Below are 23198 nucleotides of genomic sequence, written 5' to 3' on the forward strand. Positions count from 1 at the left end.
CTCGTCTCTCAATGCATGCTAAATCTTAAAGATTATATTGTAAAATAATAATTTTGTAATTTTAAGAATTTTCTTGATTTTTTTATATACCACAATGACTCTGATTATATTAAGATTAAATGTAAAAGTGGGGGTATTTGTTAGATTGAAATTTTGGTGTCGAACCACTTTTACTTTTCCTTCTCACAAATATATGGAAAATTTGACAAGGAATCATGATAAGTTGACTTACCCACATGGCATACTGATCTATACCTCTAACGTGATAGGCTCAGGAATCGTAAATTTACTTTTCTCGGGATACAAAACTACGACTCTCCGTAAAAAGGTATGATTTTATATCTTGAGGAGAGTAGATCTACAATTTTCGAGCCTATCACGATTGAGGTGTTGATTGAGTATGCCATGTGGGTAAGTCATGTTATCACGACTCTTCGACAAATGGAGTGGTTGGTGCGTTTCAAATGTACATCACATGCTACGTCAGCTACCAAATAGGAGAAAAGTTCCGATAGGGTAGATTTCTTCTGTGCTCCGTCTGTGGAGGAAACCTTTTTGCCCCAAATACTACAAAAGAGAGAGAGAGGCCCCAATGCCAGACCTCTCTTCTCAAAACGTCTGCCGCAGCGAAAGCGCGTGGGGGGTGAAGAAGGAGACACACGTATTCAACAGGTGAGCAGATCAGACGTCATAAATCCCTTTTCACATTTCAGTTTCTAGGTTTTAATATCAAGCTGTCAGATTTTGGAATCGAAAACCGACTCTCATTTTCCACAATAAATCGCAGAGATATCGTTCTTGCTTTTATCGCTTTTTCTTTTGCTTTGAATTCCAGGTATTTTTTGTTGGTTCTGAATTTCAGGTTATTTTATGTGTCAAAATTTAGGATTTTTTTTTGTGTGATTTTAACCCCCCCCTCCTTCATTTTGTGCCCAATTTCAAGTGGTTTCCTTTGTTAGATTTAATCTTCAAGGTTGTGAAATAAAAAAACCAATTCTTATTTTTCCTAAACTTTTGAATTTTTTTTTGTCCGATTGGTGGATTCTTTACTACAAGTTCAACCTTGTCGATGGTTTCGAAGTGTTTAAAAATGAGTTTCTTCTTCTTTGTGCCAGCATTTTTGGCTTTAAAAATCCCTTTTTTTTTTGGGGCAGAGAGCTTGGGATCCAAATTGTCAAAAAAGTATTTTTGCGTGTGTTAGATCTGGAATTCCGGTGTCGGTGTGAGATTGAATTTCTCTTCTTTGATTGAATTCTGAGTTTTGATTCCGAATTTTACGCCCTTTCAAATCACTTTTTTTTTTTTGGTACCAGAGAAAAATAATTGCTGCATGGAGAAACTTTGAAGAGTGTTTTTCTTTGATGCAAAAAATGTTGATCTGAACAGACCTTTATTACTAAATAAATGTTTTGTTTCTGAAATTCAATTAGATTTATGTTCATGCAGAGAACCCAGTTTCTCATTTCCTTAAATCTAAGCTATTTTTGTTTAATTATTTGTTTTAATGTTTATAACAGCATTGGTTGCAGGATTTGTGTCTCCTTGGGGTTATAGTGAAAGAGGGCTTGAGTAAAGCAAAACAAAAGAGATGGGATCCATCGATTTCGAAAGCAATGGTTGGATCTGGGACGGGGTTTCCTATTACCCACACCTGTTTGGAGGAATAATGCTTACAGCCGCTGTACTTGGGTTATCGACTAGCTATTTTGGTGGAATTGGTGTCCCTGGTTTGCCATGTTTCTTACCAGATTTGGGGATCTTCCATAAGAAGAAATATAGAAAGAAATCTGTTAGGGTTTACATGGATGGATGTTTCGATCTCATGCATTACGGCCATGCAAACGCTTTGAGGCAAGCAAAGGCTTTGGGAGATGTATTGGTGGTTGGAGTTGTAAGTGATGAAGAAATCATAGCCAATAAAGGTCCTCCTGTGTTATCCATGGAAGAGAGGTATTGGGATTTTTTTTTTTTTTTTTTTGATTGATAAAGATATTTTGTGGGTGAACAAACTTTTTTCTGTGGCTTTTGTTCATTCTAGAGCATGTTTTACTGATAAGAAGTTTCAATGAAACCATCTTGACCAAATTTTCTTTTTGTGTATCACCCTTGTGGCAGTCATATGATCACATATAGGCCTAGAATCTAAACTATTGATGGTTCTTGAGATTCACACGACACAAATCATTTTCCCATTGTAACCCTTTAATTCTATATTCATATTTCTTAATATGTTGTTGAATGAATAATGACTTCTTCAAATGAACTGGTTTTGTCATTTGCAAGGTCTATTATCCCATATCATGGTCCTATGTTCTCTTCTCTCTATGAGAATGTTTAATAGATTATTGGATAGATATTACATTTTTATATAATAAAAAAACTTAATGTGATTAATCTAGTGATTCATTTTTGCATAAGGAATACATGGTTCAAGATAGGAGGTAGGTAGCTTACTATTCAATTACTTATATATTTGGTTAGCAGCTGCACATGTTGAGGGAGAAGAAACCACCAATTTATAATTCTACCTAAATGATCTCCTTGGTAAATTAGCTCGACAATCTGGACCTATAGAGTATTGTTTCTTTTGGACATTTAACCATATTCAAAGTTTATAAAGAATGCGAGATATTACATGGTTATGATCATCCTAATTTTATTATATTTTGGTGTACTAGATCTCTTAGGCTCAACTTACCGTTGAAAAAAATTCTTGGGTTTAACCTATTGAATGGTTGGACCCACTCCCTACACACATCCCTCCCCTGCATCTATGCCACATGTGAGTAGAGAGGATTGTAGTCTGCGGTCCTTCGCATTGGAATATCCCTTTTGTTCCGTTTCCGGTTGGAAGGATGGTGTTCTTTCATCCCCTTGACATAAATGCCTAATTAACGAAATAATAGGAGAGTAACATATGTGATTGAAGTACCCATTTTGGTCTAACTTAAGACTCTTTTCTAGGTTGGTTCTCGTCAAGGGTTTGAAATGGGTAGATGAAGTCATTGTTAATGCTCCATATGCAATAACTGAGCAGTTCATGGATACTCTCTTCAATGAGCATAAGATTGACTACATTATACATGGCGATGATCCTTGTTTGCTTCCAGATGGAACTGATGCTTATGCCCTAGCAAAGAAAGTTGGTCGTTACAAGCAGATCAAGCGCACTGAAGGTGTCTCAAGCACAGATATTGTAGGTACTATAATTCTCCTCATCCATCCCAGAATCAAATATCAAGTCTTATAGTTTTTTAACATTGTTTTGGATACTACACACCAAAATAATTCTCCCTGTTAAATTTCACTGAGTTAATATTTTGTATTTAGGGAGAATACTTGCATCTATGAGGAATGTAGAAAATGGGGACAATCTTACCAATGCAACACTGCCTGAACAACTCCATAACACGGATAACACTATGGGTGAAGAAAACCAATCCTGTGGATCTCAAATCTCCTATTTTCTACCTACATCTAGAAGGATTGTGCAATTTTCAAATGGGAAGGTATGTTTGGTTTTATCTATCATTGTATACAGACATTCTACTGTTCTAGTATGATGGCTTTGAATACCTTTGTAGAGTGTTTATTTTTTTTTTGATAAGTGTAATATATTGATAGAAATAGAACAAAGTACAAGGAGGCCGAGGAAGCCTCACAAAAAGCAACATAACAAAAAGAGAAAAATTAAAACATTAAAAACTGCATAAAGAGTTCCATCTAAAAACGAAGTTGTCAAAAGTTATCCCCTTGAAATCTATGTTTTGCTTCGTCCAAAGATATAACCACCCCAAGATTTCCAAGAATATGCCGTGAGAGCTTCTCATTTTATTGTTAAACACCCTGTGATTTCTCTCATTCCACACCCCCCAAGCAATAGCCGAGGGAAGAATAGCCCACAGGATTCTTTTTCTGGAAGAGAAAACATTATTGGCCCACCCTTCTAACAACATAGAGAAACTACATTATTGTAGAGTGTTTATTTCATGTATGATAAATCAAAGATCTAAGTTACCACATACAACATAAGCCAAAATGATGTGAAGATAAATGCTTCTGCTCTAGACTCAAAGGACATAAGATAACTTCTGCCATATCTACTTATTGATGAGCTAACACTAAAGAAAGGATCATCATCAACAAAGTTGTATCCCAAAAGTTGGCTTGACCACACTAAATTAAGCATAAAGCTGCTAATTCCTTTAACATAATATCATGCAAAGAGTAAAATACCAATTTGTATTTTATCTGGAAACCCAAATGGAGAAGCATTGAAAGATGATCGTGGGTTTCTCATTGGTTATGGATTCTCATTTTCCATTGAGCATCTTGTCATAGATTTTCAATTTCATCTCATCCCTTGATTTTTTATTTTATTCCCGGTAGATAGAAGAGTGGTTTGTTGGCAAGTTAGTTCTCCATATCAGGATTTGAACCCAGCTTGTCTTACTTCAGCCCAATCCCCTCCTTGTGGTACCTGCCCTGCCTCGACTTGTTTGGCATAATGTTGTCCTTGAGATGAATCAGTTTTATGAGTCAAATCTACCCCTTCAAATAAGATGCATTCTTCTCCTCAATAGTTTTCCTTATTCATTTATTTGTCACAATAAAGGAACTGTTTATCACAAATTGTGATTTAGAACATTTTCAGGCATTGTAGAAGGTGCATGGTGTTTGACATGTTCAAGCTTCTACAGAAGTGCTTAGCTTGTTAAGTTTGTTGAAGTCTGAGTGTTGACACCACCACCGGGGTTCAAAACCAGCCTTCACCTAATAATAACTGACTGCTAGTGTCACTTGCCTAGCAAAAAAAATGTTCAAATTTCTACAATGCAAGGTTGGTATAAGTCTTTCATGATTATGAGGATTAATGACCATTGCTTCCTTTGCATCAAAATTCTTCAGTGAATTCATTGAAAGGCCCCAAAAAAGAAACATCAAGTACTAAGGGCCTGTAAACCAATGTAACCTGGAGGTGGGAGCAGCATATTCCAGGGATGTAAATTATAAAAAATTGTCATTTTAGTTGGGCATAGTAGTTCTTCTATTGCTGTGCAGTTTCCCATCGTTTGGCTCTTTTAATTAGTTCTTTCTTTGTTTAATTTCAGGGACCTGGACCAAACGCTCGCGTGGTATATATTGATGGCGCATTTGATCTCTTTCATGCTGGACATGTGGAGGTACTGCAAATAGAACTCAAAAAGTTTCCCATTGGAAGCTATATCTGTAAATATTCCGTTGAACTGATTTGAGGATTGTTGTTTCTACTTTCCCATTTAGTTCACTTGCTGTTTAGGTTGGGACCTAAAAAAATCACATAATTCAAAATATCGTTCTAGATCTCATTTAGAACCTTCCATCCCATCCCCTATTCTCCCTGGTTTTGTCCACATTCAAATTCAAATTTGCAGGAGAAACTTACGAGAACTAGAATGAAATTGATCTTGACCTATGTTACCTAGAATGTTAGTTTGCTCTGTTTACAATTCGTGGTTCGCCACTCTAGGATGAACCTGGTTGTAGGGGTTTGCGTGTGTGCATGCACATCATTTGGTAATGAATGCTGATGACAAAGTAGGGCAAACCCCCCTCATTTAGGAGATGATGATGTTAGAAATATTGATATAGGCATTCTTTTTTTCCATAAGTGGGTTGATTCCCTGATTCATGCAAGTTTTCTGAAGGGAAAATCTTAAGAAATAAATAAATTGATTAGACTCCAAAAGATGGGGGTTTCCATCAATATGCAGGAATATTTATATGCATTTAGAGCTTGGAGCTTGGACCCATAGCTCTGTTGGTTTGACACATTGCAAAACAGCTTTGAGGTCGTGCATTCAAGTACAGCTTACCCATCTATATATATATATATATGCATTTATATTGTTGGCCTTTGTGAATGTAAGGACACTCCCTTCTGTTATCAGGGCTATGTGTATGACCATTGTCTTCAGCTACTATTTTATCTTTGAATATCATGGCAACATTCTCTCTTACCATTTTTTAAGAAATCATCAAAATCAACCCTGTCCATAGACCATAGAATTCTCCTACTCATTCTATAGCTGAGTTGTTCTTTCTCACCATGGTCAGATCCTTAAGAGTGCAAGGCAGCTTGGCGATTTTCTGCTTGTGGGCATCCACACTGACCAAACTGTCAGGTATACTTCTTCATTCAATATGGTTTTCCCTTTTCATTATTTTTAGTGGGTAATTCCTACACGATACACTCCATTACTGACAAGAATTTAATCAAAATTAGACTTCATATACTGTTTGGTAGGAAAACTCAACAATGATGAAAGTTGCTTTTCCATGCAGTGAGCACAGAGGACCTCACCAACCTATTATGCACCTTCATGAACGTAGTCTTAGTGTGCTGGCATGCCGGTATGTTGATGAGGTTATCATAGGTGCACCATGGGAAGTCACAAAGGACATGGTGAGTGAACTTGTTAATATTTCTAAAATGGGTATGGTTTTATATTTTTTGATTGTTGTGCCAAATTCCTTTTCTATTCATATAATGACTGTTCCTTCACTTGATATATGTATGGCATGTTTTAATTTGGACTTCAATATCTAAAGCTCCACTTGATCAACAACAATTATGAACTTTTATCTGCTCATAATGTACTTGCGTTATATATATAAATAGTTTATTGTTTAGTATTATGTTACTGCTACTTGTATGACAAACCCTTGGAAGATATATTGCCAAAGAATCATTTGAAGAGAAAATATATAATACAAATCTAGATAGATAAAGATACACTACAGTATGTAGTTTTCATTTACTAAAAGATCAGAATGAATGACAAATGAAATATTGCCCTAAATAGTGATGTTGATGAGTGGCTAGCATGAGCCATGCAACTTCTTTTTTATTTGAAAAGTAGAGCACCCCACCCAAGTGTTAAGACAACAGTTCTTTACTGGTCTTTGATTTCTTCCTTTTCCTTGTTGATTGCATCTTTTTGTCTTTCATATTCTAGATCACCTTTACATATGGATTCTCGAAAATCTTTTTAAGTGCAACTATCCTTTTTTTTTATAGGCATAGGCGTGTAGCTAGCATTTGATATTCTTTCTGCTTTCTTTGATGGGTCTTGTTTATACCATCAACTTCATCAAGCCTTATCTCTAAAGTTTGGGATCAGCTGAATCAATCTTGTTCCTTCATTTCATTTTATCTGAAATCATATCTTTTGTTAATTCAAGCATGTTCATAGCCGCTCTCACTACCTTAATCCATGTCGTTTTTGGTCTTACTTTTGCTCTTTTAGAGCCTTTAATTTTCTTGTTCCTTCTAATTGGGATTGTTCAGTCTTTGTCGCACTTGGGTAAATCATCTCAACACACTTTACCTTAGATTTTCACCAATAGGGGCTTTTACATTTTCAAAATTGTATTCAAATTTACATGTGGATTTTATATGACTGAACATTGTGTAACCAAACCCCTTTTTTTATAGGTACATTATGGGACCAATTCCCAACCCAAGCCTATAAGTTTTTTACTTTTACTTATCAATCTTAGAACCTTTGTTCATAGCTAGTGTATGGCTGAGCTGCTGAAATAATTGGTTGCTTTTTCTTCTATGGATCTATCTTTTATGATGGATTTACAGAGCATCTAATAAATATTTTTTCTCTTAGTCGAATTGACCATAATTTCTTGTGGTTTATACTTAATTGTGTCCTTCCGGACCCTCCTATGGCTTTTCTTTCTCCCTAAACATGTTTTATCTTTCTCATCAAGGCTATGTTGCATGGATAAGGGTACAACTGTTAGTGTTCAACACAGAGACAAAAGTGTCTGATAAGCCCTGAAAAATAGGATTAGTGTACACTACATTATATTTAAAAATAATTTAGAGCAAAATAATTTATCTATATATAAGGATAAGAATAATATTGGATTACTTGATGAGGATATTTGATGATGATGATGATATCTTTGAATATCCAAAAGGATACATATGGATACATGAGAATATGTTATATTACTATTGCAGAAAAGAAAATTAAAAAGGGTAGAATTCATAATCTATGGTAAATGTCGATTAATATTTTGCAAGAAGGAAAGAAAAAATTGGAAATGTTGCACGAGTCCGTGGAATGTCAGTAACTGACATGTATACTTCACCCTTGAAGAGTATATACAACATAGATTTAGGCTTTTTTGTTTATCGAATTTCTTCTGTTTTATATTGACGTATCTTTTGTTGGCTTGAGCAGATAACAACCTTCAACATCTCCTTGGTTGTGCATGGGACAATTGCTGAGAACAATTTTCTTTTGAGGGTAAGTTAAGCCCTACTATATAACTGATTCAGTCCCCCTGCCTTCAATTTTACATGTCTGAATTCTGAGTTCTTAAATAAGGTGATTTTTCATACTGCAGGATGAAGTTGATCCATATGCAGGTCCCAAGAGCATGGGAATTTTCCGGATGCTTGAAAGTCCTAAAAATATAACCACCACTTCAGTGGCTAAAAGGATAATTGCTAATCATGATATTTACAAGGTATTCACGCATGTCCTATTCTTGATTTACATGAGGCGGTTTGCACCAAGTCTTCCCCAATAATATTTGAGCATACAACCGCATTTTCCTATATAATTTATTTATTTATTTTTGTTTGATATAATTTACTGTGCATGTTTGTTAATCTTATTATGAATTCTCATGTAAAGAAGTTTTATATGTTATCTAATTGTCTTTCCAACGTTGGGATGCAGAAACGCAATGCAAAGAAAGCAGCAAGTGAAAAGAGATACTATGCAGAGAAGAAATTTGTTTCAGGAGACTGAAAGCTTTAAACGTTTGTAATCATGGCCACTGAAGTATCCCTCAGTTCTTAGAAAAGTAGGCTCAACACACCCTCTTCCCATAACTCCATCTAGTCTTGGGGACAACTGTTGTTGTTGGGGGCACATGGCTATTGTAATTTTTGTCTTCACAAGATAAAAATATATTAGAGTTTCTTAGTTTCCCTGATGTACCATATATCTGGCCCCATATATTGGTGCAATGCTCCCTTCACAGTACAATGGTTGTTCTGCAGATGAAACCATGATGTGTGTGATGATACATCTTCTAATTTAGAGGGAACTTAACTTACCCCATTAGTCAATTTTGAAGCTTTTTGTGTGGGGGGTTTTGTGAATGATTCCATATATGTTATTGATTCTCTTTCTTTCCATACAACCAAATTTTCTCTGATACAAAGATGGTTCTATTTCATATATATTTTTTCCATGCTTTTTTTTTTTTGAGCTTAATGATGAATATTATACATTTTTTCTCCATATAAGTTGCAAATGTATATAACTAATTAGTAAATATGAAAATCATAGGTCATATAATAGGTGTGGTTACGACTGAAAGGTCCCTGATCCAGGGTCAAGTTTCAGAGAAATAGTACCCCCAATGACACATGGCCAAAGTTTACAGGCTCTTGTATTCCATACATGGTGGCAAATGAGTGTGAGGTCGGCAGGAGCAGTATCCAGTGGCCAATACAGGGAGGGAGGGGGAGTCTTGCTATTTGGTCCTGGCTTAAGAGTCTCATGCTGTAATGCCCAGGATACTTATACGGGTGGTGCTGAAGTGACCTCATGCTGTCACCTCATATAGCACTTCTTGACGGGAAAGTGGATAGGAACCATAGATGCTTGTTCACACATAACTTGATGAAAAACATCTATGGTTCTTAAGCACTTTCACTTTAAAATGTGTGATATGAGGTTCCAGCCTGAGGACACTTTAGCATTATTCTACTTACTCTTTGAAATCCATACTACTTGCTTGGTTGGAAGAAGACCATGCTTCACCTAAAATTTAAACAGATATCCATGACTTGGAAGATGGTTTTAAGCTCTCAGCCGATTTTATTTTCCTCCATTCAGTTATGTCTGGTAAGAATATACTACTAAAATAAAATCAGAAGAGGTTTCACTATGTTATATTTCAAATCTCAAACTCGTCCAATCCAATTAGAACCGAATACTTCGAAATTCACTAGCCAATTTCCAATGGTGTTAGCAACCTATGTATTAATAAGCAATAAACCACTTGGTTATCCAAAAAAATTAATTCTCAAAGAACAGTAACAGTTAAAAGTGGTAGAAAAAAATATTGGAAGAACTAGAGAATATTACAATTGCAAATCATGGTGTAACATAGACGGGTGTATAATTACAATTATAACAATGTAAAGGTAATGAACAAAAAGAATAATCTATAATGTTCATATATACTCTACTTAAAATTGCCTAAAAAGGTTTACCAAATTCAATGCCTCTTATTCAAAGATACAAGCTTCTAATATTATAAAAAAAAATGTTTTAAAGATCTTACTTCAAGAGAGTTACTATTTCCACAACAAATTTTACTTACGCCACACCAACTGTATACAATTATTTGGTGATTTACATAGTAATTAGTAAAAGTTGGTGTGGCAATAGCAGCTCTCTACTTCAAAACCTTATGGCGACCTTTGAAAGCTCAGACAGGCAAAAACAATAAGGAATAAACCCCTTCAATGCATTGATAATTAGTTTTAACAAGATTCAGGTTTTTTCTTAAGAGTCAGTGTTGGGTGACACAAAAACGCGGCCGGGGGGGGGGAATACAATGACCTGGTAGGCGCACATACGGTTATGTGAGCACCACCACGTCATTTGTGTCACCCATGTCCCAGTTTGTGTCATTCCAGCATTAGTGTTTTTCTTATGCGTAAAGAGAATTCCCTGCACATTTATCATTAAAATGGGTGAGGGCGCCCCCCACACCACCACCACCACCCACCCACACACACACACAGAATTCTGGATAACAATTAGTTCTTTATACCTCTAGATTACTTTGTACTTCTCCATCACATTCACATTTCAGTTCTTTATACCTCTATATTACTTTGTACAATATACCCATAAGAGCCCAAGTACAACGAAGTGATGGGCTTCACTAAATTTCACCGACGACAAACTATAAGAAAAGCTTTCTCCTCCAATCCTTCTTCTGCTTAGCTCCCAAAAAGTTGAGCAAAAATGACAATGTTAAAAACAACTCCATATGCGTAAAAATCTATCTTATACATCAAGAGGACCACATGACTGGCGTTGATGTATTTTGAGGGAGCTGTGGAGTCATACACTGCCATTGCTGTAATCCTTCACCTTCCCGCCCCTGCCCTTCCCCTAGCCCTTCAGATATGTGCATACTGTTGTCCTCTTCAACTTCCATTTTTTCATAGTCTACTTCTTCAGCCTCCATTGGCTCTGACAAGTCAGTAGTGCCATGAACCCAAGGAATAACAGCCAAGCAGTCATTAGCACCAGTGGTTATGTCCTCTGCTGTTTTTAACATGTTGGGATGGCTAGACCAATAAACTTGTTCTACAAGGAGACAAATTAACCCAAGTTTTGTTAGTTGGTTTTTAGGTTTTAAAGAAAGCCCAGCTTGATACAACACCCACTTTGCAAACATAACAAATTTTTGCAGGTGATTAGGCGTTTGCGAGAGAAAGTTTTATGATATGATAAAATCACAACTGTTTCATGTCAAATAACTCAAAAACTTTGAATTGAAAGGTTTTACATGTATGCGTGAAATAATGGCACTTTCAAACTGTGACTAAAATAGTTCCAGCTGAAAGTTCTATAATTATCAGCAACATTGCAAATCAAATTCTAGATGGGTTTATGTTAACAGTTATAGATTGCCCAAGTTACAAAAACTACAGATTGAGGTCCTCATAACACAACAAATAATCCTCTTCAGCCCAAAAAAGGGAAATTCAAGCAAAACATGATATGGGTACCTCCTAGCAACTCCAATTTTTATCTGATTTACAACCCCATACCAGAGGCCCTTCTAAGATCCAAGTCAACGCGGAACTAGTCAAATTATACAACCAAAACATGAAAGTGCAAACTTTCTAAGTTGGTTAAAGTCTGCAAGTGAGTCTTGATATCTTGGCCTGGGTTCAAAACCTTCCCCATCACCTACTATTTACTAACCAGTTACCACTCACTTGAGAAAGAAAAAAAAAAGCTATTCAACCTAAACCCAAAAATTCAATCAATGCCTAAAGAAAAATTTTACACTATAACAACTTTATATCAAATATCATTATTGTAGTTTGTACAAATCACCCTACATTACATAAAGTAGATGTTAGAAAGAATTACAAATATATATAAAGAATGACCACTTAGCTAAGTGGTAAGACCTTGTAGAGGTTGTTCCCAAGGTCTTAGGTTCAAAACCCTTCTTAGCTAATCACTGACCCCTCTCAACAAATATATATACATATATATATATATATATAAAGAATGACCACTTAGCTAAGTGGTAAGCTAACCCCCCCCCCCCCCCCCCTCCCTCTCAATATATATATAAGGGAATGCTAACGTCCAATACTTCATGGGAATGTTAGCATAGTTCAATATTTTTTTTCCAATAATACCCCTCCTCGTTGTGTCTTTTAGTGAAAAAGACAAGGGTGTATTGGTTTTTTATATAATAAATATTTGTTTACATAATAAATGCTATGAACATTTAAGTGTTTTGAATTAAATATTTTTTTTTAGTAAATGCTTTGGCAATCAATGCCAACATAATAAATGTATTTATTGTGTAAAAGACTAACATGCCCTTGTTTTTTTTTTATTAAAAGACAAAATGAGAATGGATATTATTGGGAAAAAAAGTGTTGGACACTGCTAACATCCCCATGAGGTCTTGGACGTTAGCATTCCCCATATATATATATATATATATGGGAAATGTTCAGCACCCTAAGTTTTACCGTACACTTTAACAAACGTTTTTTGTCCTACATGGGTTATAAGTTTTGGAATAGGCTGATTTTTGGTGAGGATGATCTCTATGATTAGAAGATCATCCTCCCCAAAAATCAGCCCATTCCGAAATGTTTAGCCCCATGTTTACACGTTGAAAAATCGTGGACCGTCCATTTTTTGTAAACCATTTTTTATGGGGTTAGAAGTTTTGGAATGAGCTGATTTTTGGTGAGGATGATCTCTTCACCATAGAGATCATCCTCACCAAAAATCAGCCAATTCCAAAATTTCTAACCCATGTAAGACAAAACACGTTTGTTAAAGTGTGTGGTAAAGCTTAGGGTGCTGAACGGGACCCTATATATATATATAAATCTCCCTTGGAGCCCAATGAATTAGTTCATTACAGCGAGATTGGGAAGTGGAACTAAAGATACGGGATTTTGTGATGGAAAAATACAAAACGACCCCATAATAGTTTACTTATGGGCTTTTTTGCATTGAAAGAAAGGACTAAACCCTAAAAAGTATGTGAGTTGTATCACAAATTATAATATATCTTAGTATGTAATGGTAATGATCAACAAGAATGTAGGAAGAATTCTAGAGGGTTTCCATGCTTTGCAGTAATAAATTGTTAACAAATCGCAGAATTGCAGTATGAATTGATGTAAAAAAGTTAAAAGTACTAACTCTTAAAACAGGGAATCAGGTCCGAATTCACCGTGATAGAGAAATTTGACGAACTCGAAGACTGCAACAATGGCGTGTTAACCGGCTTATATAAAATGAGTGCCCTCTCATCGTTCGAAGGATCCACCTCCGTCACTAGTGCTGGTGAAGGCTGTTCTTCGTGCAGCACCGGTTGATCAGAATCCCGAGGAATTCCTGATTCCTCCTCTTCCAAAATTGGTGGAAGCTCCGCATCCTTTAAAATTCCAAGAAAAACATTATAGAGATTCTTTTTTTTTTTTTTTAAACATCGAAACCAATTCTTCCATTTTTGAAGAAAAATGAAGCAAATCTCATACCAGTCTCCTGATCTTTCTGGCGGGAGAAGAAAGAGAGAAATCGGAGAAGTCGTCGTACACTTCTTCAAGATCCTTTCTCTTCATCTTCGTCGACATGAATCCTGTCATTCCGATAGTTTTCTTGAGCACCAAACCCTAACTCGAAATCGATTAATAAAAACCCTAACTCAAAATCGATCAGATCGCCGTGATCGATTGCAATTAATCATAAACGAAACCTAGAATTACAAGAAGAATCTACGAGATCGTCAAAGATCAGAGAAAATTCGAATGATCTCCAGACCAAGACATATCAATTTGGGTTTTTCTCTTTTTGACTCCCTCTCACAGAGTCACAGGTTTCTTCTCTTTGGAAACCAAGGTGATGTGCCAAGAGTGTCACCTATGTTAAGTCACATCACATCACACATATAGATAAACAAAGTGGAATGGGAGGAGAATCTGGGACATCAATTTAGAGCCGAGATATTCGGATTCGAATTTTTCACTTAGTTATTTCTAACTCGGGATACACAAGGAAAACGATTCTTACCACGTCATCCAAGTATTGACCAAGATAAAAAAAAAAAAAAAAAAATTTAGTCAAAAAATCAGAGTTAAGGAGTAAACTAATTGTTTTGGATCATAATTGTGTCCTCTAATTCTATTATTAAACAGGTAAAACTCCAAACATTAGCTTACTATGTGGAATCGTGCATAACTCAAAATCTATATAATCTATTTAATTCATGAAACATATCAAATATCTCAAATATCAATAATTATTAAGAGAATTTTAAAAAATTACTCATTTTAAAGATTTTTTCAATTTAATCGTGTCGTGTGTTGTGTGTCATGACTTATGGGTATCAATTTGAACACGATACCCCCAGCTTGTTTATTAAACTAGTTTCATGGGTTGTGTTGGCGTAAATTGATTAATAAATGAGTTGAGTTCTTGTGTTAGATTTTGAAATAACCGGATTGGGTTTGGATTGGATAAATTTTCAAAACACCCTCATCAACATGGCACAACACAACACTAACAGAACCTATATCATTGTAAGGTCATGTGTACCTGGATTGAAAAATCAGTGAAAACATATTTTTTCTCAAAAATGTGATTTGTTGATCCCATTGATGCGCACTCTCACAAGAAATCATACTCATTTAAAGTGTAGAGATGAAAATATTGAGAATTTTCCAATAATAATAAAACAAAATGTGATGATAAGTTTAGTACAAGAGAGACAAGAATTTTGAGATGGATAAGTGGAAAAATTAAAATTGAACAAACTTAAGAAAGTTGAGGTAATGATTTTGACATGTTAAACAAAAGTTGATTACAGTATTTGCTAGAAGAAATATACAAGTTGACTGTGTTAAAAGAATATGAATTGAGATAATGAGAGTGAATGTGAACACACTTTCGATAAATTAATTATAACATGAGTGACTCTAATAAAATTGAATTAAGGGGCATGATTTGTTTAACAAACACCAAATCTTGGGGATTAGGCTTTGATGATGATGATTTTCTTGTTGGAACATGAAAAACCTAGTTTACACTCTTACGATTACTTAGTAATAATGCTCTCAACATCACTCTAGACTATAGGAAATTGTCAAAAAAAAAAAAGTGTCCTCCATCATATACATCATCTCCTCCTTGTTAATAACAAAATGCCCACAACTATTAAGTACTTTTACTTAGTTTCACCAAATGCCCCCACAACTTTTGAAAATGATTCTTAACCTGAAAAAAGAACTTCCAAAATATTGTCTCTAAACAATCCATCTTGCAATTCTTATAAAGTGATTCCATAGACTCGTTTTTGTTAAAAGCATAATTGTGCATTTGTACCCTATGTTGACACTGTTGCCCCAATTCACATTTTGTTTGGATTCTAAGAAATGAGAGAAAAAACGAGAACATAAATTAACATTCTCTCCTCCTTGTTTGGATAGATAAAAGAGAAAAGTTTGTCAGTTTAATAATAATTTGTTATCATTCTCTCCAAATCTCTCTGATTCAAGGAGAGAACAATATTAAACATTTTTCTCCCCTACTTTCTTTCCATTAACCTTGTTTTTTTTCCTCACTTAATTTCTCAAACAAGACAAATGGAGAGGAAAATGTTTGTTCTCATTTCAAATGGAGTGTTAAAGCTTATTACCAAGTGTTGAAAATCAAACTAACCCTTGAATACTCCTAAACAAATTTTGACGAGTAAGAAATATAATTTTCTTTTATCCAAATCAATACTATGTGAAATTTGAAAATAAAAAATTTGTATAACTCTCATCGAGAAAAGAATGTCAAATGAGAAGGCCGGAAATGCATAATATCTCGCACCACACATCTCACATTATTGGAATTCAAAGACATAACCCTTAATGTCACATTATGTTCATTACTTGTAATTAGTTAGCATTACATGGTATTTGTTGTGTTGTGTTGCTAACTATACATGTTCAACAAAGGAAAAAAGAAGATTGGTCTCAAATCATAACTTGTTGATCACAAAATACCAATTTCCCACCTTTTTCACACAACCCTTGCTCACCAACTGAATTAACTACCTTCCCATAACTATACTTCAAAGGCATTCTACCCAACAACCTATGAAACTCTCTTATACAATCTCCTCTCCTCTTCCTGTGCTCTCTTCTCCTACTACTCAACCCTACTTCCCTCACTTTCTTTCTCTTCTTCCCCATCTCTTCTTCTCCTCCTCCTCCTCCTCGGCTCTCTTCGTTGCGTGCGTCTCCATGATCTCTCAATTTCTTTGCTTCGACCAAAATTGGCCCCGAATTCGACTCATTGGCCACAACAAAATTCATCAAAATGTCTTCACAATTCATCATGTCATCAACCAAATTTCTCATTCCATTCATCTTTGTCCCACCACAGCTGTACTTGTATAGATAATCAATGTTCAAAATCATGAATTTCGTTAACAATATCGAGTACTTGTGTGGATGGACAGTGTAGATCCATGTTTTTCTCGATAAATCGAGATCATGTGATCTCGGGAAGAATCCTATCAAGTTGTTTTGATTAGAACTCCAAATCTTGAATGCGAATTCCAATGATTCTGGATCGATCTCAACGTCGTCATCGCAGATTGCGACGGATCGGGTTGTGATTGATGATCTTGGGAAGAATCGGGCGTTAAGGCTGTTGGTGGTTTGGCGGAGTACCGAGATCGGTGCGCCGCGAGAGTAGTATGTGAGGTTCTGAGATAATTGGGTTAGGGTTTGGAGAGGAGTGGCAAGGTTTCCCCAAAGGATGAGTACGGCGGCTACGGAAGGGGAGGAGGAGTACGTGACGGCAATCGAGCAGAGGAGATGGAGGCGAGATTCGGAGTAGCCGTTGATTAGGATGGTGATCTGATCGGGTCGGAGCGTTTGTTGGTCGGATAGGGTTTTATGGTCACATGGATTGGAAGAGAGAGGTCGCAGAGAAGTAATGAAAGGAAGATGGACGAAAAGGAAGATCACAAGAGTGTTTCTCATGCCGTAAAAGGAAAGTCTGTCAGATATCGGTGGCGGTGAGAGGGATGCGTGAAGAATTTGGAGTTGAGTGTATCAGATCTTGGCGATGATAATAGAGGTCAGTGATGTGGTGTCTCAGGTTCCGGCTTTGGGAGAGGCTTTGAAAGGGGTGAGAATGGTGACTGGTGAGTGAGATCTCTGCAACTTGGGTTGGGTGGAGTGTAAGCTTAACGTGCGCCTTGAGGGTAATGGATCATGGGCTCGCGTGTAGGCATGTGGCCCAGCAAAAAGTGGGATTTATGACATTCTCGTTATTTATAGAAGAGTGAGGTGCTATTTTGTATGCTCTATCTAGCACTGCAGCCAGGGCGGGTTTGGGATTTGAGAGGGTTGGAAGGTCAACTCATGCCTAACTTGAGATTAAAATTTTAAAATAGGTTAGTCCAAATTTGATAATTTTAGAAGAGTTGGATGGATTAGCCTCAATGAGCAAGTCTAATTCATTTTGATTTACACATAAATTTTATTTTATATCTTAAAAAATAAATATAATATAATAAAAAAAATCATTAGTTCTATTAATTTTTATGTTATAATTTTTTATTATATAATTTTACAAATATATTGAGAAAAAGAATATTAATATTTTTTTTTTAAATAAAATAAAATTTATATGTAAATATATAGCATCAAATTCGAGTTGAGTGCCCATAGCTTAAACCCAAATTCAATTCAGGTTGAGATTTCCTAGCTCAAGCTCAACTCACTTTTCATATAATCTAATCTAGGCTTGCCCATCAATCAAGTTGTGCTTGGGTTAAATTCAAGTTTGTTTGCCCTAGTTGCAGTCCTAGTTCCATCTCTTAATATATCCGCTACTTGAGTAGCCATTTCAAATTAATTGCAAAATGATTAGTCAAATTGGAGAAGTGTATTATTGAGCCAAATTAGGGTTCTATTTGTTGGTAGAAAAATAATGTGAACTAATGTTTTCAATATAGAAAATAGGGAAAATTACTTAAGTTTTGCAAAAGGATTTTTTTCTAAATAGTCCCTAAGTTTTGCATAGTAGCTTAACAAGGCATTTAGTAAAAAAATTTCTTTCTAAATGATCCCTCGTACTGTCGAGTTCACCAATTTTATTATCGAATTCAACGTTTTTTATTTATTGTCGAGTTCAAAAAATTTACTATCGAATTCACCACTTTTTATTTACTTTCGAACTTGACACTGGTAAAACCCACTCATTTCCAATTTTTATTTATTTTTACTAAAATACATGGAAGAGATTGACTAAAAACTTGAGATAACGACTTGTTTAAATGATTTCAAACAAAAAAGAACTATTTTTTATCAATTTTCATTTAAAAATTAAGGATAAAAAAGTGAAAAATCATTGAAAAATACTTCTTCTTTCTTAATTTTTTTTTGACAGAATGGAATTTTCGAAACTTGATTAAGATGTCAAAAATTTAATTTTGGACGAAAATGATGAGTTTGACTGATTAGGGCATTCAATCGTGAGAAATGTGGGATATGAGGTCCAAGGACCTTTTAGAAAGAAAAAGTTTACAAAATGTCCTACCTAGCAATCGTGTGAAAACTTAGGAATTATTTAGAAAGAAACCCTTTTGCGATGGTCTTTTAAGTTATTTTTCCGAGAAAATACCATAGAAAATATTTCAATATTAGGGTAAAATCGTAAAATAGTCTTCTCTAAAATGGTGCTTTTGGCATTTTCTGAAGCCGTGAAATTATTAATTAAACAACAAAAATAAAATTCAAAATAGGGAAAAACCCAGATTTAGGGTTTTGTTTGCAGAACCCTGTCATAAAACCCCAAATTTCTTTTTGAAGAATCATAAAATAGCCATCACCTTATCTCCAAAGAAAACCCAAATCACAGTTTGAACTTTAAAGAAGAGATGGAACAGCCTTCATCCCCAAGTGCGGTTCCTCCTTCAACGGGACGAGAACAAACACCGAAGAAAAAACTCCCAACCCCACAAGAACTCGTCGCCCATTACGAATCTCAAGGCCTCGAAACCAACGAAGCTTCGATGAAAGTAATCGAGGATCTCCAGAATGTTTTGTTCAGGGTTGTTAGTTCTGGAAGAGGAAGGAAAGACAAATTCATGGCGGAGAGTTCACGAAAGCTAGATACAGTCAACACTCGACTTGCGATCCTGGAGTTGAAGTTGGATTCGAAGCCTGGTTATGGAGAAGCTCTTGCTATCGGTGTTGCTGCTGGTGGGATTGTTAGAGGAGCTGCAACTGTTCTCCCTCATATTGTTGGGTCAATTGGGCAAATGTGGAATGCTGTTAGGAGTTCTACCAAGTCTTGAATCAAATTAAAATTATATGTGAGATCTCTTTCTTTCTTGGTTTGTCAGCTTTTTTTACAATCTTTGTTGGTGAATTTTGGTTCAGAAGGAAGAGATTAGAATTGATGGGTTTTCTTTTCATCTTATTAGTTTTTTTTCGGCATTAAAATTCCATTAGTAGCCATTTAACAACTCATCTTATCTCTTCTGTCTGTTTAGGGCTTAAGGCACATTTTGTTGTATCTTTTCCTATCTTTTGCACATATAGAGACTCACTCACATATGTGAATGGCAAGCTTGCATTGTCATCATCACAGACATTTGGGATTGGCTAAACGAATCGTGTTCCTCCATTCGCCATATTGTCTTTATTGATTTTGTGTTCATAACCGCATTCACTATCGCGACCCATATTCTTCTTATTGGTCTTCCTGTTCTTCACTTTGACTGTGAGATTGAATATGAGAGTCATCTAAGCAATCTATGCGCTTCAGATCGTAACTATTGCCTCAATTGTCATGGTGACTGTTTCTATGGTCACCTTGATCTTTATAAAAACAAATTTTGGATCCTACTGTTTTTCTGATGGGTAAGCTGGACTTGAGCCCACGACCTCAAAGTTGCTTTGCAATTTGTCATGCCAACCGAGCTATGGGTTTAAGCCCCTTGCTCTTAACTGCAGAGTACTGATGGGATCCGGTGAAGAGGTAGTTATGATAGGGATCCTATTGTTGACATATCGTGAATCAGACTTCTAATTGGATTTTAATACTTGAAAATTGTTTTCATTCTTTTCTTATTGGGCATTCAAATTTGGAAAGTTGGTGTTATGACCTCTTCTGTTGGTGCAAAAAATTGTAAGAGATTATCAAAGGATTGGACTTCATTATATCTTTAGAACAATGTGCTTTGTTTTTAGATGGCACTCTTTATGTAATCACTGACATTGTAGTTTTCTTTTCTTTGTTACTCTTCTTGAGACTTTCTCGGCCTTCTTGTTTCTTGTTTGTCTTCTTTGATCAATATATTATACTTAAAAAAAAAAAAAAGAACAATGTTCTTTGGAGATCAATCCTCTTTTATTATTCTTTTCTCTGATTTTGCCTCACTTCAACAATATTTTTTCCAACTGAAGTGATCTTTCTCATGTGAATGAGATTTAGGCATTCCTTATCGAACCTGTGTAAGAAAATGGGTTGTATGAACCAGTTGATGTAAAACTATGTCGGAACATCTGTACCTAATCAAGAGTTGTGAAATATGGTGGGGGAGGAAATGCTTTAGAGAATGGATAATATGTCATCATCATTTAGATCCTCATTGAATATTGCCAATCGAACTCTCCATGAGATTTCCATTCCATCCCTTCCCCTGACGTGTGTGGCATGTTATAACTCCATCAAATTTCCTATGTTATGGGAAATGGCTTGATCTTACTCATGCGAGAGTTTAAGTTTGGTTTTTTTGTAATGCAACAGTATGTCCCCATCTTGTCGAGTTTGGAAATGGAACTAATCCCTATGAATACATCTTGCCACCATAAACAAATGTATCAGGTAAAGTTGTGGGGGTTGCTCCATCACTTTCACTTAGGAGGTAGTTTGGATATACATGGTTTAAAATCTTGTTTTGTTCCGTTGTTTCGATTTTTCCAAAAACTGAGACGATACCGAAACATTGCCTAAACTTTACCAAAAAACTCCTAGACAAATGAGACATTCTGAAACATTAGTATTAACATATAAAGAACTCTTTTAGAAGAGACCTAAGTCAAGGGGTATGTCATTCTTTGAAAAGACGGGGTATCACAAATATTTAGAAAATATGAAGGATAGATTGTAAAGTCAATCAGTCTTTTAGAGATGACCGAGGTCAAGGGCATGTTATCACTTTGACAAAGCCAATCTGATTATCTCAAATAAGAACCAGAGAGAGAGAGAGAACGTTCCTTTTTTTTACTTCATTTTCCACAGAGAGAGAGAAGAAAATCATGTACGATCACAATTCTTCTGTAAATGCTATAGCCTTTGTGTGGAAATGTAGTCCATTTCAAGCATATTTTGCACAATTGGTTATTTGGTAATAGTGCTTGGGATATTATCTTTTGGGAATCAACTTTCTTAGAGGTTTTGGTAATTTTTAAGCTCTTTTGGCCATCAATTTCATATCATATTTTAGAAATAGAATGTCACATAGGAATTGGTGTGACATTAGTAAAAGTTGGTGTGGTAGTAGAAACTCTCTAGAAATATTATAAAAGGTATCTTAGTCATTAACTAAAAAAACTAGAGATATTCTTATCCATAAAATTTTACTTTAGCACCCATAAGCTTTGCTTTGCAAACATTGCAAGTAGGCAATGGGTTGTTTCGGCAACTTGCCTTCGTCTATTTTTAGAATTTCCCTTTTTGGTGCATGTGAGAGGGGGGGGGATGGCTAAAGATCAAGTGGAGGTTTTGAGTTCGAATCCCTCCGTAAGGATTTTATCTCAGAAATTATTCGGTGCATGCGGAGGAAAAAAGGTTGAAATTCCTCGATATGAATTCCTTCTTTCAATCCAAAAGTTGAGCTGGAGTAGTTTTGCGGTTGTCTTCTCCCGTAAGGATAGTCTCCAAAAGTGCTGAACCATAGATGCTTTTCATCAAGATCTGAGTGGAGTAACATTGTGGGGACAGCAATGGAGACATTTCTGACGTGGGATCTCGATTAAAAGCATCTATGGTTCTATCCATTATTATTATAATATGAAAAACTAGTTTTCTCCCCGCATCTTAGTTGTAAGTCAACGTGGTTTATCCTTGAAGAAGTCCTGTAATTTGGATTTTGGAAGGATACGTCTGCGTGATTCTTGACGCCTTAATCGCTAATTTAACGTAAGAATTACTCTTTATTGGATTTTGGAGCAATACGTTATCTTCTTGACGTGGACAAATTTCTAATTTCTAACTTAAAAAATAAAATAAAATAAAAAATCATCATCGTTGAATTTTATTTTAAAGTATTAAGGGAGTTTTGAAAATAAAATAATAAAAGAATTTTTTTTTTAAGTTATTAATTAAAAGAATTTCAAGTTACTATCTTATTATAACTTCCTAGTTATATTAATTATTATAAGAACAATTTTTTTTTCAAACCTAACTAAATAAAAAAATGCGATTATTTTTTTAAATAATTTTTTTGATTATTTTGGTAAAAAATGTAAATCAATTGACTCCCCTGACGTGACAAATTTAGGAGCCGTTACATGGTATTTGGGCATTCCGAAACAAATGTGAAAAATATGGGATTCGAATAAAAAAAATTGGATTTTTGGATTATTTGAATTGAAATTTATAGATAAAATGTAACTATGTGGTTGGTTTCGGATTAACCTATCCACCAAAATTTGAAGTCTCACAAATGCCTCTACTTTGCATTTAAATTTTAAACATTTTGTCAAAAACCTCAAAACTGAAAACCAATTAATTAATTGAATGAGTTAGTTTCTAAAATTCTCGAAAAATAAAAATAAAAAATTACCTTAATCTCCATCCCCAATTAAAACTTCA

At 35.2% G+C, this 23198-nt stretch overlaps 4 protein-coding genes across 7 annotated transcripts; 2 read left to right on the forward strand and 2 right to left on the reverse strand.

Annotated features, from left to right (window-relative positions):
- Positions 1 to 516: 516 nt before the first annotated feature.
- LOC147397588 (ethanolamine-phosphate cytidylyltransferase-like) lies at positions 517 to 9265 on the forward strand. Of its 4 annotated transcripts, none has more exons than XM_086449374.1 (10): positions 517 to 672; positions 1518 to 1950; positions 2965 to 3200; positions 3331 to 3509; positions 5112 to 5183; positions 6097 to 6164; positions 6325 to 6445; positions 8244 to 8309; positions 8410 to 8532; positions 8748 to 9265. In XM_086449374.1, the coding sequence occupies exons 2-10, from the start codon at positions 1589 to 1591 to the stop codon at positions 8817 to 8819; spliced, it is 1299 nt and encodes a 432-aa protein (XP_086305500.1). In that variant the 5' UTR covers positions 517 to 672; positions 1518 to 1588; the 3' UTR covers positions 8820 to 9265. The 4 variants fall into 4 exon arrangements, with proteins under 4 accessions (XP_086305500.1, XP_086305501.1, XP_086305503.1 ...); XM_086449375.1 differs by having other exon boundaries at positions 518 to 672; positions 1530 to 1950; XM_086449377.1 differs by lacking the exon at positions 517 to 672 and adding an exon at positions 684 to 835 and having other exon boundaries at positions 1530 to 1950.
- A 1571-nt stretch (positions 9266 to 10836) lies between these two features.
- On the reverse strand, positions 10837 to 14256 carry LOC147397589 (uncharacterized). The gene is made up of 3 exons (XM_086449379.1): positions 13850 to 14256; positions 13512 to 13746; positions 10837 to 11408 (listed from the first exon to the last, which is right to left on the reverse strand). Exons 1-3 carry the CDS (start codon positions 13955 to 13957, stop codon positions 11110 to 11112), a joined length of 642 nt encoding a protein of 213 aa, XP_086305505.1. The 5' UTR covers positions 13958 to 14256; the 3' UTR covers positions 10837 to 11109.
- Positions 14257 to 16159: 1903 nt separating this feature from the next.
- On the reverse strand, positions 16160 to 17607 carry LOC147397590 (Nucleotide-diphospho-sugar transferases superfamily protein). Its single transcript, XM_086449380.1, has one exon. It carries the CDS (start codon positions 17345 to 17347, stop codon positions 16331 to 16333), a length of 1017 nt encoding a protein of 338 aa, XP_086305506.1. The 5' UTR covers positions 17348 to 17607; the 3' UTR covers positions 16160 to 16330.
- A 1495-nt stretch (positions 17608 to 19102) lies between these two features.
- On the forward strand, positions 19103 to 19791 carry LOC147397591 (ribosomal protein-like protein). The gene has a single exon (XM_086449381.1). It carries the CDS (start codon positions 19252 to 19254, stop codon positions 19669 to 19671), a length of 420 nt encoding a protein of 139 aa, XP_086305507.1. The 5' UTR covers positions 19103 to 19251; the 3' UTR covers positions 19672 to 19791.
- The last annotated feature ends 3407 nt before the right edge of the window (positions 19792 to 23198 follow it).

The sequence above is a fragment of the Akebia trifoliata genome, chromosome 8 (genome assembly GCF_017979445.1).
Source record: "Akebia trifoliata isolate Shusen 1 chromosome 8, ASM1797944v1, whole genome shotgun sequence".
In the NCBI taxonomy this organism is placed as follows: domain Eukaryota; kingdom Viridiplantae; phylum Streptophyta; class Magnoliopsida; order Ranunculales; family Lardizabalaceae; genus Akebia; species Akebia trifoliata.

What these genes read in the sequence shown, in the direction of transcription:
- LOC147397588 (XM_086449374.1), top strand. Translation starts at nt 1,589, where the DNA reads ATGGGATCCATCGATTTCGAAAGCAATGGTTGGATCTGGGACGGGGTT. An exon ending in CACACTGACCAAACTGTCAG is followed by an intron (nt 6,165 to 6,324) that starts GTATACTTCTTC and finishes TTTTCCATGCAG; the next exon opens with TGAGCACAGAGGACCTCACC. An exon ending in CTAATCATGATATTTACAAG is followed by an intron (nt 8,533 to 8,747) that starts GTATTCACGCAT and finishes GTTGGGATGCAG; the next exon opens with AAACGCAATGCAAAGAAAGC.
- LOC147397589 (XM_086449379.1), bottom strand. Translation starts at nt 13,957, where the DNA reads ATGACAGGATTCATGTCGACGAAGATGAAGAGAAAGGATCTTGAAGAA. An exon ending in CCAGAAAGATCAGGAGACTG is followed by an intron (nt 13,747 to 13,849) that starts GTATGAGATTTG and finishes GGAATTTTAAAG; the next exon opens with GATGCGGAGCTTCCACCAAT. An exon ending in CCTGATTCCCTGTTTTAAGA is followed by an intron (nt 11,409 to 13,511) that starts GTTAGTACTTTT and finishes GTCTCCTTGTAG; the next exon opens with AACAAGTTTATTGGTCTAGC.
- LOC147397590 (XM_086449380.1), bottom strand. Translation starts at nt 17,347, where the DNA reads ATGAGAAACACTCTTGTGATCTTCCTTTTCGTCCATCTTCCTTTCATT.
- LOC147397591 (XM_086449381.1), top strand. Translation starts at nt 19,252, where the DNA reads ATGGAACAGCCTTCATCCCCAAGTGCGGTTCCTCCTTCAACGGGACGA.